Source organism: Salvelinus alpinus, chromosome 28 (genome assembly GCF_045679555.1).
Source record: "Salvelinus alpinus chromosome 28, SLU_Salpinus.1, whole genome shotgun sequence".
Lineage (NCBI taxonomy): Eukaryota > Metazoa > Chordata > Actinopteri > Salmoniformes > Salmonidae > Salvelinus > Salvelinus alpinus.
This window is the reverse complement of record NC_092113.1, coordinates 37,357,596-37,372,373: the sequence shown is the minus strand read 5'-3', so window position 1 is coordinate 37,372,373 and position 14,778 is coordinate 37,357,596. Positions and strand designations below refer to the sequence as shown.

The following is a 14,778-nucleotide window of genomic DNA, read 5'->3' as shown; positions in this document are numbered from 1 at the left end:
TGGACTACTGTACGAAACTATACTGGACTGAACTATACAATACTGGACTATACTATACTGAACTATACTGGACTGTACTGGACAATACTGTACTGAACTATACTATACTGGACTATACTATACTGTACTGAACTATACTGGCCTATACTGTACTGAACAATACTATACTGGACTATACGATACTGGACTATACTGGACTATACTATACTGGACTATACTGTACTGGACTATACTGTACTGAGCTATACTATACTGGACTATACTGGACTGGACTGAACTATATTGGACTATACTATACTGGACTGTACTGAACTATACTGGACTATACTATACTGGACTGTCCTGAACTATACTGGACTGTACTGAACTGAACTATACTGAACTGTACTGAACAGAACCAGTGCACAAAGAGGTGAAGGCCCTGTGCACAGCAGTGCATCTTGTTCAAGTTGCTGCTTCTGGCAGAAAAAACACACACCTGGATAGACGATGGCCGACTTCAATTCTTATTTGTAAAATTGCGCTGTGCAGAATAGTGCATAGAAACTAAGCTTTGGGACCAGTCTGTAAACAATAATGGCATGCTGATTCAAACATGCTCTTATCTCGCTGTGTGGGAGTAGTCTTCTTTCTTCTTCATTTTTTAAAAATAAACCTGGAAATCTAGTTATTGGTTTCGATTGAATAGTGTCTTTAAAGCCTTTGTAATTAGTATTCACAAAGTGTTTTCAGGGTAGGAGCGCTGATCTAGGATCAGTTTTATCTTTTCATAATGAATAAAGACAGATCAGCACTTCTACTCTGAGATGCTTTTTGAATATAGGCCCAGACCCAATGCATTGATACCAAGACTAAGGCCACAAGGTCTCCTACTTCTCATATTATGTCTATATTGAAAGAAACAATATTTTATAGGAACTGACTTCCATCTGTATCCTCTGTGTGTTCAGGGGGGAGGTCCACCTCTTCACTCTTCTCATCTAAAGGGGGCTCCTGTGATGGCATGACTGGATCCTGCCAAGAGAAGACAGGCAAATAGAATGACTGGATCCTGCCAAGAGAATACAGGCAAATAGAATGACTGGATCCTGCCAAGAGAATACAGGCAAATAGAATGACTGGATCCTGCCAAGAGGATACAGGCAAATAGAATGACTGGATCCTGCCAAGAGAATACAGGCAAATAGCTGCATGTGGTTTTGAGGCTGCTTAAAGAGTATCCTGACTAGGTCCTTGGAGACACTGGGAAGAAGAGGCTTCATCTTAGGCACATGGAGGTATCTTTTCAACAAAATAAAGAACACAGAAGTCGAGAAGTCTGGATATTTCTCGCAACAATGCACTTATATGACTCATTTTATGCGGTTCTAACCATGGAGGCATTGGCTTTTCAAAGGGAATCAAAGTGTTGGTTGATAGAGCATTGTCTGATTGCATGAAAGCAAAACAGCCTATTAGTACATCCTGACTATTGACCTGGGTTTTCGGCACCAGGTTTGTTGTAGTCCAGCCCTGGATTCCAGGTCTGGCTCACATTGTTCTGATTGGCTGTCAGTAGATGTAAATTTTTCTAAAACAACCACCCCTTCCATACCTCTTCAGAAGCGCAGAGTAAGCTAATTTATGGTGTTATCACTGCTAGGAAACGTTATTTTTGAAAATGTATATTTAGGAAATAGTTTTTATTTTTGATATAATGTGGCTGAAATGACACAAATGTATTAGCATTCGGTTTCGATTCTCCGCCTCTGTTTGAATGTGCCTATTCCTGTTGTTGGGAGGGGCAAACGACTTGGATACCCATTTTAAAATGTACATGTTAGTCATTTAGCAGTCGCTCTCACCCAGAGCGATTTACAGTTAGTGCAATCCTCTTAAGATGGGCGGGGGGGGGCAGTTCCTCTTGCTCGTAGGCAAGTACCATGGTCTTGTAGTGGATGCGAGCTTCGTGGAGTGTGCGGAGAAGTGGGGTGACATGGAAGAACTTGGGAAGGTTGAGTTCTGGATAAGTTGCAGGGGTATGATGGCACAATTGGGGAGCCCAGCCAACAGCGAGTTGCAATAGTCCAGATGTTATAGAGCATGAACCTGCAGGAGCGAGTAACTGCTTTGATGTTTGCAGAGAACGACAGGGTGTTGTCCAAGGTCACGCCAAGGTTCTTTGCACTCTTGGAGGGGGACACTGTAGAGTTGTCAACCATGATGGAGAGGTCTTTGAGCAGGCAGGCAGGCCTTCCACGGGAGGAAGAGCAGCGCGCCCGGTCGAGGTTGAGCTTGAGGTGGTGGGCTGAGATATCTGCCAGGCACGCAGAGATGTGTGTCGCCACCTGGGTGTTAGAAGGGGGGAAGGAGAAAAGTAGTTGAGTGTCATCCGCATAGCAATGATAGGAGAGACCATGTGAGAATATGACAGAGCCGAGTGACTTGGTGTATTGAGAGAAGAGGGCCTAGAACCGAGCCCTGGGGGACACCAGTCACAAGAGTATGTGGTGCAGACACAGAACCCTCCACCTTCTTTTAGCTTGTCTCTGACAAGAACGTCAACAGGCTTTCATACCGAAGGTGAGGTGAAAACCTGGTAGAGGCTGGCTCTAATCTTAATGCTTCTTTCTGTATGTTAGCAGTCTGTCACTAGAGATCAACCTTGTGATGTTTCAGTATACGGTATACACTACAGTGTGGATGTGTCCCAAATGGCACCCTATTCCCTATGGGCCCTGGTCAAAAGTAGTGCACTAAATAGGGAATAGGGTGGCATTTGAGACACAGCCTATATCTATACGCAGTGGATTTGAAACTTGCCCATAGCATGTTGGCTGGAGTACATTACCAACTATTTCTCATGAAATGACAGACCAGTATCTTGCTCTGTTGGCTAAGGTAGTTGGCTTTGAGTTATATACAGTATGTGTTGTGCAGAAGGTTGCAAGTTCGATCCTCGCTCGGGGCAGAACAGCATTCACTATGTTACAAATACACATTAGAACATCAATAGCAATGTTTAATTCAGACTTTTGAATAATTCCGAGTTTTGTTATCTGAATTCATGGATTACCTTGATCTTTTACTCTAAACAAGTTGGATTGTTCAAATGTAAAACTTGGTTTCAACCTAAAGCAGTTAAATATTACTCATTCGCCCTCCCAACTCATTAATTCAGACGTTCACTTAAGTTAATGAAGTATCTATGAAGTGCTTATGAAGACTGTAAATGCTCTAAAAAGCCTTCATAAGCTCACCATATGCCTTTTGCACTGCAGTTTGTGAAGTGTCTATGTAGTGCTTATGAAGACTTTATGAATGCTTTATAAATAGTAAGTTCTTCCGAAGCGTTGACATGACAGATTGGCCAGAGTACTCACCACAGAACTAGAATGAGATTCTATTTCTATGGTACTCACCATATGCCTTTGGCAGGTCAGAGGGACGAGTTTGTGACAGCGCTTATGGACCAGCAGTTTGCAGTTGATACACTTGTAGCCCTGCCTCCCCAGCCCCCATATCCTTTCACTGCAGTGGCCACAGTACGCTTTCTGTTGGGGACAGACAGACACAGACAGACAGAAAGACAGACAAAGACAGACACAGACAGACAGAGGGGGAATTGTTACACCATCAGTCTGAGCTGATGACAATGGGATGATACTATCGCAGTCATTGATCAAGAATCAATGGAGGCGAGGCAGACACACATGAAGAAGGTGATGGAGGAAGGGCGGATTTAAGCCTAGGTGGCATCTTACATCAACTGGGAGCATGCTTGTTTGTAGTCGTCCTTTTAACTAACAGTCACAGCAACTCATCTATATTTCGCAGCTGTCTATTTACCTCCACAAACTGATGTTGGCATTAAGACCGCACTCAACCAACTCTATAAGGCCATAAGCAAACAAGAAAATGCTCATCCAGAGGCAGAGCTCCTAGTGGCCGGTAATCTTAACACAGGGAAACGGAAATCTGTTTTACCTCATTTCTACCAGCATGACACCTGTGCAACTAGAGGCGAAAAAACTAGGCTACTGGACTGTTTCACTAGCACAGACTGGAATATGTTCTGGGACTCATCTGATGGCATTAGGTAGTTTACCACATCGGTCACAGGCTTCATTAATAAGTGCATCGACGACATCCTCTCCACAATGACAGTACGTACATATCCCAACCAGAAGCCATGGATTACAGTCAACATCCGCACTGAGCTAAATGCTAGAGCTCCATCCTTTAAAGGAACAGGACACTAACCCGGACGCTTATAAAAATACGCCCTCTGAAAAACAATCAAACAGGCAAAGCGACAAGACAGGACTAAGATCGAATCCTACTACTTCGGCTCTGACGCTCATCGGATGTGGCAGGGCTTGCAAACTATCACGGATTACAAAGGGTAACCCAGCCGCAAGCTACCCAGTGACGTGGCTGGCTAGTGTCTTCACAGACATTTTAAACCTCTCCCTGACCTAGTGTGTAATACCTACATGTTTCAAGCAGACCACCATAGTCCCCGTGTCCAAGAACACCAAGGTAATCTGTCTAAATGACTATCTCCACGTAGCACTCACATCTGCAGCCATGAAATGCTTTGAAAGGCTGGTCATGGCTCACATCAACAATATCATCCCATTTCAATTCACATACCGCTCCCAACACTTCCCTTTCTCTCTTGTACAAATGGACCACCTATGTGAGAATGCTGTTCACTGACTACAGTGCAGCGTTCAACACCATAGTGTCCTTCAAACTTATTACTTAGCTAAAGACCCTGGGACTGAACACTTCCCAACTGGAGTCTGGACTTCCTGACGGGACGCCACCAGATGGTGAGGGTAGGCACCAACACGCTGACCCTCAACATGGGGGCCCCTCAGGGGTGCGTGCTTAGTCCCCTCCAGTACTCCCTGTTCACCCACGACTGTGTGGCTCCGCTCGACTCCAACACCATCATTAAGTTTGCCGACGATACGACAGTGGTAGGCCTGATCACTGACGACGATGAAACAGCCTATAGGGAGGAGGTCAGAGACCTGGCAGTGTGGTGCCAGAACAACAACCTCTCCCTCAAAGTCAGCAAGACAAAGGATCTTGGACTATAGGAAATGGAGGGCCGAGCACACCCCCATTCACATCGACGGGTCGAGAGCTTCAAGTCTCTAAGGACATATCATGGTCCAAACACACCAACACAGTCGTGAAGAGGGCACAACATCGCCTCTTCCCCCCCTATGGACGCTGAATATATTTGGCATGGGCCTAGGCGCTATCGAGCTTATCACATCTGTCATCCAGTACACATCAGAACACAGACACTAGGGATGTTATGTCTACCACAGGCATATTGACAAACACATTCAGAGCCAGTTGAATATTAACAGTCTGAAAAGAGTGGTACCACAGTCCAATGAATGTTAAGTCCCCTATTTAGGGGATTTGGAGCGGTTATGGACCGGTTCCGACCACCTTTTGTGTAAACGGCACTCTGTGAACAGCGCAACATCAATTGCGGTGCGCTGTGTGACAGCTCTGGTTGTGCCGTTCTCATTTGATACACAATGAAATCTGACAACTAATTTGCATAGGGAGCAACATGTCACATTTTCGTGCCTATCCAGACAAAGGATCGAACTCCTCTGACAGTGAACCTCGCAGCTCTGCTTACAATATTACAGTATATATGAAAATGGGAGACTCTAGTGATTGCAGCAAACACAGTCTCATCTCACTGTGATGTTCTCAGATGGATTTAGAGCTCTCAACATAAGAAAATACAAAATAATTTCATAGAATTTAAACAAGACCACTTTCTCTTGGTCACAGAGGGATGAAATCATCTCGTGCTTAAAGCTGAAGTTGTAACTGGGGAGCCAGGCCCAGCTAAGCAGAATGAGTTTTTCCACACAAAAAGGCTTCATTACAGACAGAAAAACTCCTCAACTCCTAGCCGGATGTGGAAGACCTGGGCTGGCGTGGTTACAGGTGGTCTGCGGTTGTAAGGCCGGTTGGACGTACTGCCAAATTCTCCCCCAAAAAGTCGGAACCGGCTTATGGTAGAGAAATTAACATAAAATTATCTGGCAACAGCTCTGGGGGACAATTCTGCAGTCAGCATGCCAATTGCACGCTCCATCAAAACTTGAGACATCTGTGGCATTGTGTTGTGTGACAAAACTGCACATTTTAGAGTGGCCTTTTATTGTCCCCAGTATAAGGCAAAAGCACTGTTGCTATGGAGAATCCGTAGAGACTCACTTCAAAGCTTAGCTACTACTAACCCACTGCTCCCCAGCCCAAACTGACTCAGAGAGAGAGAGAGACCGATAGAGAGAACGAGAGGGAGAGAGGGAGTGAAGCAGAGAGAGAGAGAGAGAGCGACAGAGAGAGAGAGAGAGAGAGAGAGAGAGAAAGATAGGCAGAGAGAGAGCGAGGGAGAGAGAGAGAGAGACTGATAGAGAGAGACAGAGGTTCAGGCGAGTTATAAATAAATCAAGACATCCACATTTATTTGTCCCAAAAAAATTCCCTCAGCTCAGCACAGACAGTAATTAAGGCACCTGTTCTGAGGTGAGAAACTTTGAAGACAGACATTCGGCACTCCCCATCAAGACTTTGGGGAGTGCATTTCCATAGCAGATGAGAAACGAGGGTCCATAACATATGCCCTTCGTTCTTTAAAAGAGCCACAACATCTTCAGATGCTTCTTTGACTCACTAGCTGTGTTCCATGTTCTAAAGACACCAACAAAAGGTACAGCTAGCTTTGTTCCATGTTCTAAAGACACTAACAAAGGTACAGCTAGCTGTGTTCCATGTTCTAAAGACACTAACAAAGCTACAACTAGCTGTGTTCCATGTTCTAAAGACACTAACAAAGCTACAACTAGCTGTGTTCCATGTTCTAAAGACACTAACAAAGGTACAGCTAGCTGTGTTCCATGTTCTAAAGACACTAACAAAGGTACAGCTAGCTGTGTTCCATGTTCTAAAGACAATAACAAAGGTACAGCTAGCTGAGGAAAGAGGAGATACTAAGGGACCAAAAACTCAAGATGTTAGGTCTACAAGACAAACCTATTTTGGTCTCACTACTAGTCTCTTGCCTTTCCTCCCTGATGGGACAGTAAAATATCAACCTGATCAGCCTGTATCTATCGAGGAACCCCAAAAAGGTCCCTGATTGAGTCCCAAAATGGCAGTCTATTCCCTAGGGTGTCCTTTAGGATGTACTTCCTGTTTGAGCCAGCTCACTGTCAGCTCCAAAATGGCTGCTAATCACTAGCAGAGTGCTAGGGAAGCAACGTGGAACGAGCCCCAGTCCTTGACTGGCCGCCACAGCGACAGACATTCCCCACAGCGACAGACATTAACCACAGCGACAGACATTCCCCACATCGCTGTTGGATAACAGACATTATATATTGTTATTCCAGCTTGGGGAATTTACATTAGATATTCAGTTTTAGTTGGACAGGAATGTTTTTTTTTCATGTTCACACACGGGTTTCTAACGATGCAACAAAAATATATGTTTAAAGAACATGACGGTTAAATAAATCTACTCTGTGCAATTGAAAACAGCAAAGAAACAACTGAACAGCCCTTCTGTAAGTCAACCGAACAACAAAACGGAGAAAAATTTTGTCATGCAATTTACCGGACAAATTAAAAAAATCTGTTTCTCTCTCTTCTTCTCTCTCTCCCTCTCAGTGTCTGCTTCAGTCTCAGTGGAGTTCTGTGAACTGACATGACTCTGCTTGTTAGGGTTCTACTTGCAAGGTGCTAATGAAGTAACAAACTAGACAGTATCTCCAGTCAGTCATCCCCCTAATGAAGTAACAAACTAGACAGTATCTCCAGTCAGTCATCCCCCTAGACAGTATCTCCAGTCAGTCATCCCCCTAATGAAGTAACAAACTAGACAGTATCTCCAGTCAGTCATCCCCCTAGACAGTCTCTCCAGTCAGTCATCCCCTAGACAGTATCTCCAGTCAGTCATCCCCCTAATGAAGTAACAAACTAGACAGTATCTCCAGTCAGTCATCCCCCTAGACAGTATCTCCAGTCAGTCATCCCCCTAGACAGTATCTCCAGTCAGTCATCCCCCTAATGGAGCAACAAACTAGACAGTATCTCCAGTCAGTCATCCCCCTAGACAGTATCTCCAGTCAGTCATCCCCCTAGACAGTATCTCCAGTCAGTCATCCCCCTAATGGAGCAACAAACTAGACAGTATCTCCAGTCAGTCATCCCTCTAGACAGTATCTCCAGTCAGTCATCCCCCTAATGGAGCAACAACCTAGACAGTATCTCCAGTCAGTCATCCCCCTAGACAGTATCTCCAGTCAGTCATCCCCCTAATGGAGTAACAAACTAGACAGTATCTCCAGTCAGTCATCCCTCTAGACAGTATCTCCAGTCAGTCATCCCCCTAATGGAGCAACAACCTAGACAGTATCTCCAGTCAGTCATCCCTCTAGACAGCATCTCCAGTCAGTCATCCCCCGAGACAGTATCTCCAGTCAGTCATCCCCCTAATGGAGTAACAACCTAGACAGTATCTCCAGTCAGTCATCCCCCTAATGGAGTAACAACCTAGACAGTATCTCCAGTCAGTCATCCCCCTAATGAAGTAACAAACTAGACAGTATCTCCAGTCAGTCATCCCCCTAGACAGTATCTCCAGTCAGTCATCCCCCTAGACAGTATCTCCAGTCAGTCATCCCCCTAATGGAGTAACAACCTAGACAGTATCTCCAGTCAGTCATCCCTCTAATGGAGTAACAACCTAGACAGTATCTCCAGTCAGTCATCCCCCTAGACAGTATCTCCAGTCAGTCATCCCCCTAATGGAGTAACAACCTAGACAGTATCTCCAGTCAGTCATCCCCTAAACTGTATCTCCAGTCAGTCATCCCCCTAATGGAGTAACAACCTAGACAGTATCTCCAGTCAGTCATCCCTCTAATGAAGTAACAAACTAGACAGTATCTCCAGTCAGTCATCCCCCTAGACAGCATCTCCAGTCAGTCATCCCCCTAGACAGTATCTCCAGTCAGTCATCCCCCTAATGAAGTAACAAACTAGACAGCATCTCCAGTCAGTCATCCCCCTAGACAGTATCTCCAGTCAGTCATCCCCCTAATGGAGTAACAACCTAGACAGTATCTCCAGTCAGTCATCCCCCTAATGAAGTAACAAACTAGACAGCATCTCCAGTCAGTCATCCCCCTAGACAGTATCTCCAGTCAGTCATCCCCCTAATGAAGTAACAACCTAGACAGTATCTCCAGTCAGTCATCCCCCTAGACAGTATCTCCAGTCAGTCATCCCCCTAATGGAGTAACAACCTAGACAGTATCTCCAGTCAGTCATCCCTCTAATGAAGTAACAACCTAGACAGTATCTCCAGTCAGTCATCCCCCTAATGAAGTAACAAACTAGACAGTATCTCCAGTCAGTCATCCCCCTAATGGAGTGACAACCTAGACAGTATCTCCAGTCAGTCATCCCCCTAATGAAGTAACAAACTAATGGAGCGCTGGCTCGTAGCTGCAAATACTAACTGCAGGAATACAACATTCTGATACATGATGTGCACCAGAGGTACTATAGGACCCCATTATGTCAAATGGGTGGCATTCACAAAACATCTTTCCCCTCAACAACAGAGGGGGGAGATAGAAATGGAGAGAGAGTGGGATGGAGAGGGATGGGATGGAGAGAGAGAAGTGAGGAGAAAGGGATGGTAAGGGAGAGAGATAAAGAGAGGGAGGGGTGTTGTGAGGGATTTAGAAGGGACGGATGGAGAAAGAGGGGGATGGAGAGAGGGAGTGGTGTTGTGAGGGATTTAGAAGGGACGGATGGAGAAAGAGGGGGATGGAGAGAGGGAGGGGTGTTGTGACGGATTTAGAAGGGACGGATGGAGAAAGAGGCGGATGGAGAGAGAGCAGCTAAGAGAGGGAGGGATGGAGAGAGAGGAGAAACCTGACCTACTTCTGCCAAATGACTTGTTAATACTGTATAGAGGATAAAGATAAAAAAGAGGGATGGAAAGAGAGAGGGAGGGATGGTGTGAGGGATGGAGAGGAGACACGTTGGGGAAAGACTGCACCAACCAGAACTGACTGTAAAACCATGTGTCATGGCAACGATCGTAATTATGTCAGAACTGTACACATAGTGGCCCACACGTGACATAGTGACAAAGCCATCAACCTTAGACAAGCATTTGATGTAGCCAACATGTGATGTACCCACAATAAAATGGCTGACTAATTACTGTACAGAGAGGAAATATAATAGGACAGATTATAGAAGCCAAAACTATACTTGCCCAATGTCTTAGCAAATAACCATGGCTCCAACATAACATTTAAATAACCATGGCTCCAACATAACATTTAAATAACCATGGCTCCAACATAACATCCAAATAACCATGGCTCCAACATAACATTCAAATAACCATGGCTCCAACATAACATCCAAATAACCATGGCTCCGACATAACATTCAAATAACCATGGCTCCGACATAACATTCAAATAACCATGGCTCCGACATAACATTGAGTCTCTTCCAGTGCATTAACGAGGGAGATGGGCTGCCTAATGGAGGTCTGTAGGAATGAGGAGACCGTAATACAGTACAGTGCTGACTTGGCAGATCAGAGAATAATGATCTCTGTCTAGTTTAGGCGTCCATCAGCAGACAACAACACCCCAAGGAGACGTTATTATTACTTTACCTTAGCACTGGTCTGAGATCAGCTTTACTAGATCCATTCCTAACCTTAACCAGTAAACGAATAAAGGGATCAACTGACTCAGGTTTAATGTTTGTTCACACCAATGGTCCACCAAATCAATCCAAGGAAATAAAACTATGCCCAATAAAGTAGTGATAATCAGCTGTGTTCTCCACAAAAAGGAAGAGACTTGAATCATTTTTTGCCTGTGATGGCAGGCAAAACAAAAAATTCCTGCCGTCACAGGCAAAGTATAGTTCAAGTCTTACTGGAAAGTAAAGCTTGAGGATGTTGAAAAGAAACAACAATGAAATAGAAGGTCATTTACTTCAAGATAAACAGCACCAAACAGAAAAAGAGGGCACTGCCCTTCCTGTATTTGCTGATAATCTTCAAGCATCCCAGCGCTGCACCTGACTTGGCCCTGACCTGGCCCTGCCCCTGACCTGGCCCTTCCCCTGGCCTCCCACTGGCCCTGGCCCTGCCCCTTCACCAGGCCTTCCCATGCCCCTTTCCCTGCCCCTGCCCCTGACCTGCCCCTTCGCCTGGTCCATCCTCTGACCTGGCCCTGCCCCTGACCTGGCCCTTCCCCTGGCCCTGCCCCTGACCTGGCCCTTCCCCTGGTCCATCCTCTGGCCAGTAGCATTATTAATAGTAGTAGCAGCAGCAGTAGCAGTAGTAGTAGTAGTATTATTAGTAGTAGTAGCATTATTATTAGTAGTAACATTAGTAGTAGTAGTAGTAATAGTAGTAGTAGCATTATTAGTAGTAGTAATAGTAGTAGCAATTTTAGTAGTAGTAGCATTATTAGTAGTAGTGGCAGTAGTAGTAGTAGTAGCTGCAGCAGTAGCTGTAGCATTATTATTAGTAGTAGCAGTAGCAGTAGTAGCAGTAGCAGTAGTAGCAGTATTAATAGGAGTAGCAGCAACAGTAGCAGCCGTAGCAGCAGTAGTAGTAGCAGCAGTAGTAGTAGTAGCAGTAGGAGTAGCAGTAGTAGTAGTAGCAGTAGTAGTAGTGTAACAGTACAACTATACGTCCGTCCCCTCGCCCCGACCCAGGGACCCTCTGCACACATCAACAACAGTCACCCACGAAGCATCGTTACCCATCGCTCCACAAGGCCGCGGCCCTTGCAGAGCAAGGGGAACCACTACTTCAAGGTCTCAGAGCAAGTGACGTCACCGACTGAAAGGCTGATAGCGCGCACCACCGCTAACTAGCTAGCCATTTCACATCGGTTACAGTAGCAGTAGTAGCAGTAGTAGCAGTAGCAGTAGACAATCTTTCTTTCAAAAAGATCATGTGACATGTGAAAAAGATCATCATTATTAAGCGCTCGTAGAAAGTGACAAGTTGCTAGGTAGGATGAGAATCTATTGACAAACCAATCAATGACTGCAAATGACCTCTAAACAGGAAGTGAAGTGTTAGAAGGTCAATGGGATGTGTTGGGGAGGCGGAATGTGACATTAATACTCACCCTGTTAAAGCGCTTGGCCTGGAAGAGGTGTCCGTTTACTCGGTAGAGCTTCCTCCATCTTCTGGCCCCGCGGCGGTAGATCGATTCTAGGAGAGAGAGGAAACAGTTGTACAGTAACTGCATGACAGGGAGCGAGAAAGGGATGGAGAGGTGCATTCAAGGTCCTCCAAAATCACAAAGGAGCGAGGGAGTAGTGAGGAAGAGGGAGAGAGAGAGATGGAGGGGAGAGAGACTTGCCCTGCCTTAAAGCACCACGCTCTCTGAAGTTTCTATCAAAGTACCAGAGGAAATAACCACCAAGCTTCCCTCCCTCCCTCCCTCCCTCCCTCCCTTCTCACCTTTACTTCCCATGCTCCCTCCCTTCTTTACTCTCTCTCTTATTCTCCCTCCCTCCCACCGACCCACCCTCTTTCATTCTCTTCTTTCTTCCACTGTACTCTCCCCTTCTCTCCTAAATGTTTTCCCTCCCTCCCTTTCATCCCTCTGTACCTCCATTTCATTCTGTCCCTCCCTCCCTCTCTCATGTTCTCCTCCCTCCCTCCTTCCCTCCCTCCTTCCTCCCTCCCTCTCTCTTGTGCCTCTGTACCTCCATTTCATTCTGTCCCTCCTGTCTCTCTTGAGGTCCTGGTCTTATTAATTTCTCTGTAATGTAGTGAATCCTGATGACAGCGTAAAGGTGCAGGCTGCTATTTATACCTTCTGAGCGGTCTATTAATACGCTGTATACTACTGCATAATAAACAACGCTGTATTAACGGACTTAGCACAATGGCCCTTACTTAACAAGCGGCTCAGAGTAGGAGTGCTGATCTGGGATCAGTTTGGACTTTTAGATCATAACGATGTCAGATGTAATGATGATGATGTCAGACATAATGATGATAACGATGTCAGATGTAATGATGATGATGTCAGACATAATGATGATAATGATGTCAGATGTAATGATGATGATGTCAGATGTAATGATGATGATGATGTCAGATGTAATGATGATGATGTCAGACATAATGATGATACCGATGTCAGATGCAATGATGATAATGATAATAATGATGGTAACAATGTAATGATGATAATGATGTCAGATGTAATGATAATAACGATGTCAGATGTAATGATGATAATGATGTCAGATGTAATGATGATAACTATGTCAGATGTAATGATGATAACGATGTCAGATGTAATTGTAACGCCTGCCTCCAATTCACACTCTCAAACAAGTACAGTTGAAGTCGGAAGTTTACATACACCTTAGCCAAATACATTTAAACTCAGTTTTTCACTATTCCTAACATTTAATCCTAGAAACAATTTCCTGACTTAGGTCAGTTAGGATCACCACTCTATTTTAAGAATGTGAAATGTCAGAATAATAGTGGAGAATAATTTATTTCAGCTTTTATTTCTTTCATCACATTCCCAGTAGGTCAGAAGTTTACATACACTCAAATAGTATTTGGTAGCATTGCCTTTAAATTGTTTAACTTGGGTCAAACGTTTTGGGTAGCCTTCCACAAGCTTCCCACAATAAGTTGTGTGAATTTTGGCCCATTCCTCCTGACAGTGCTGGTGTAACTGAGTCAGGTCTGTAGGCCTCCTTGCTCGCACATGCTTTTTCAGTTCTGCCCACAAATTGTATATAGGATTGAGGTCAGGTCTTTGTGATAGCCACTCCAATACCTTGACTTTGTTGTCCTTAAGCCATTTTTCCACAACTTTGGAAGATTGCTTGGGGTCATTGTCCATTTGGAAGACCCATTTGCGACCAAGCTTTAACTTCCTGACTGATGTCTTGAGATGTTGTTTCAATATATACACATAATTTTCCTCCCTCATGATGCCATCTATTTTGTGAAGTGCACCAGACCCTCCTGCAGCAAAGCACCCCCACAACATGATGCTGCCACCCCCGTGCTTCACGGTTGGGATGGTGTTCTTCGGCTTGCAAGCCACCCCCTTTTTCCTCCAAACATAACAATGGTCATAATGGCCAAACAGTTCTATTTTTGTTTCATCAGACCAGAGGACATTTCTACAAAAAGCACAGTCTTTGTCCCCATGTGCAGTTGCAAACCGTAGTCTGGCTTTTTTTATGGCGGTTTTGGAGCAGTGGCTTCTTCCTTGCTGAGCGGCCTTTCAGGTTATGTCGACATAGGACTCGTTTTACTGTGAATATAGATACTTTTGTACCTGTTTCCTCCAGAATCTTCACAGGGTCCTTTGCTGTTGTTCTGGGATTGATTTGTACTTTTTGCACCAAAGTACGTTCATCTCTAGGAGACAGAATGCGTCTCCTTCCTGAGCGGTATGACGGCTGCGTGGTCCCATGGTGTTTATACTTGCGTACTATTGTTTGTATATATGAACGTGGTACCTTCAGGCGTTTGGAAATTGCTCCCAAGGATGAACCAGACTTGTGGAGGTCTACATTTTATTTTCTGAGGTCTTGGCTGATTTCTTTTGATTTTCCCATGATGTCAAGCAAAGAGGCACTGAGTTTGAAGGTAGGCCTTGAAATACATCCACAGGTACACTTCCAATTGACTCAAATGAT

At 44.8% G+C, this 14,778-nt stretch overlaps 1 protein-coding gene across 4 annotated transcripts in view; it reads right to left on the bottom strand.

Moving 5' to 3' along the window:
• The window catches only part of LOC139557821 (protein kinase C zeta type-like), a 135,554-nt gene that overhangs the window by 67,559 nt on the left and 53,217 nt on the right, over positions 1 to 14,778 (bottom strand). For 3 of the 4 annotated variants that reach the window (XM_071373043.1, XM_071373044.1, XM_071373042.1), the window contains exons 2-4: positions 12,219 to 12,304; positions 3,402 to 3,533; positions 924 to 1,014 (exon numbers count right to left, since the gene is read on the bottom strand). In XM_071373043.1, coding sequence (XP_071229144.1) covers positions 924 to 1,014; positions 3,402 to 3,533; positions 12,219 to 12,304 — 309 coding nt within the window. The remainder of the gene's footprint in view (positions 1 to 923; positions 1,015 to 3,401; positions 3,534 to 12,218; positions 12,305 to 14,778) is intronic. The other variant, XM_071373045.1, reaches the window with a different exon arrangement.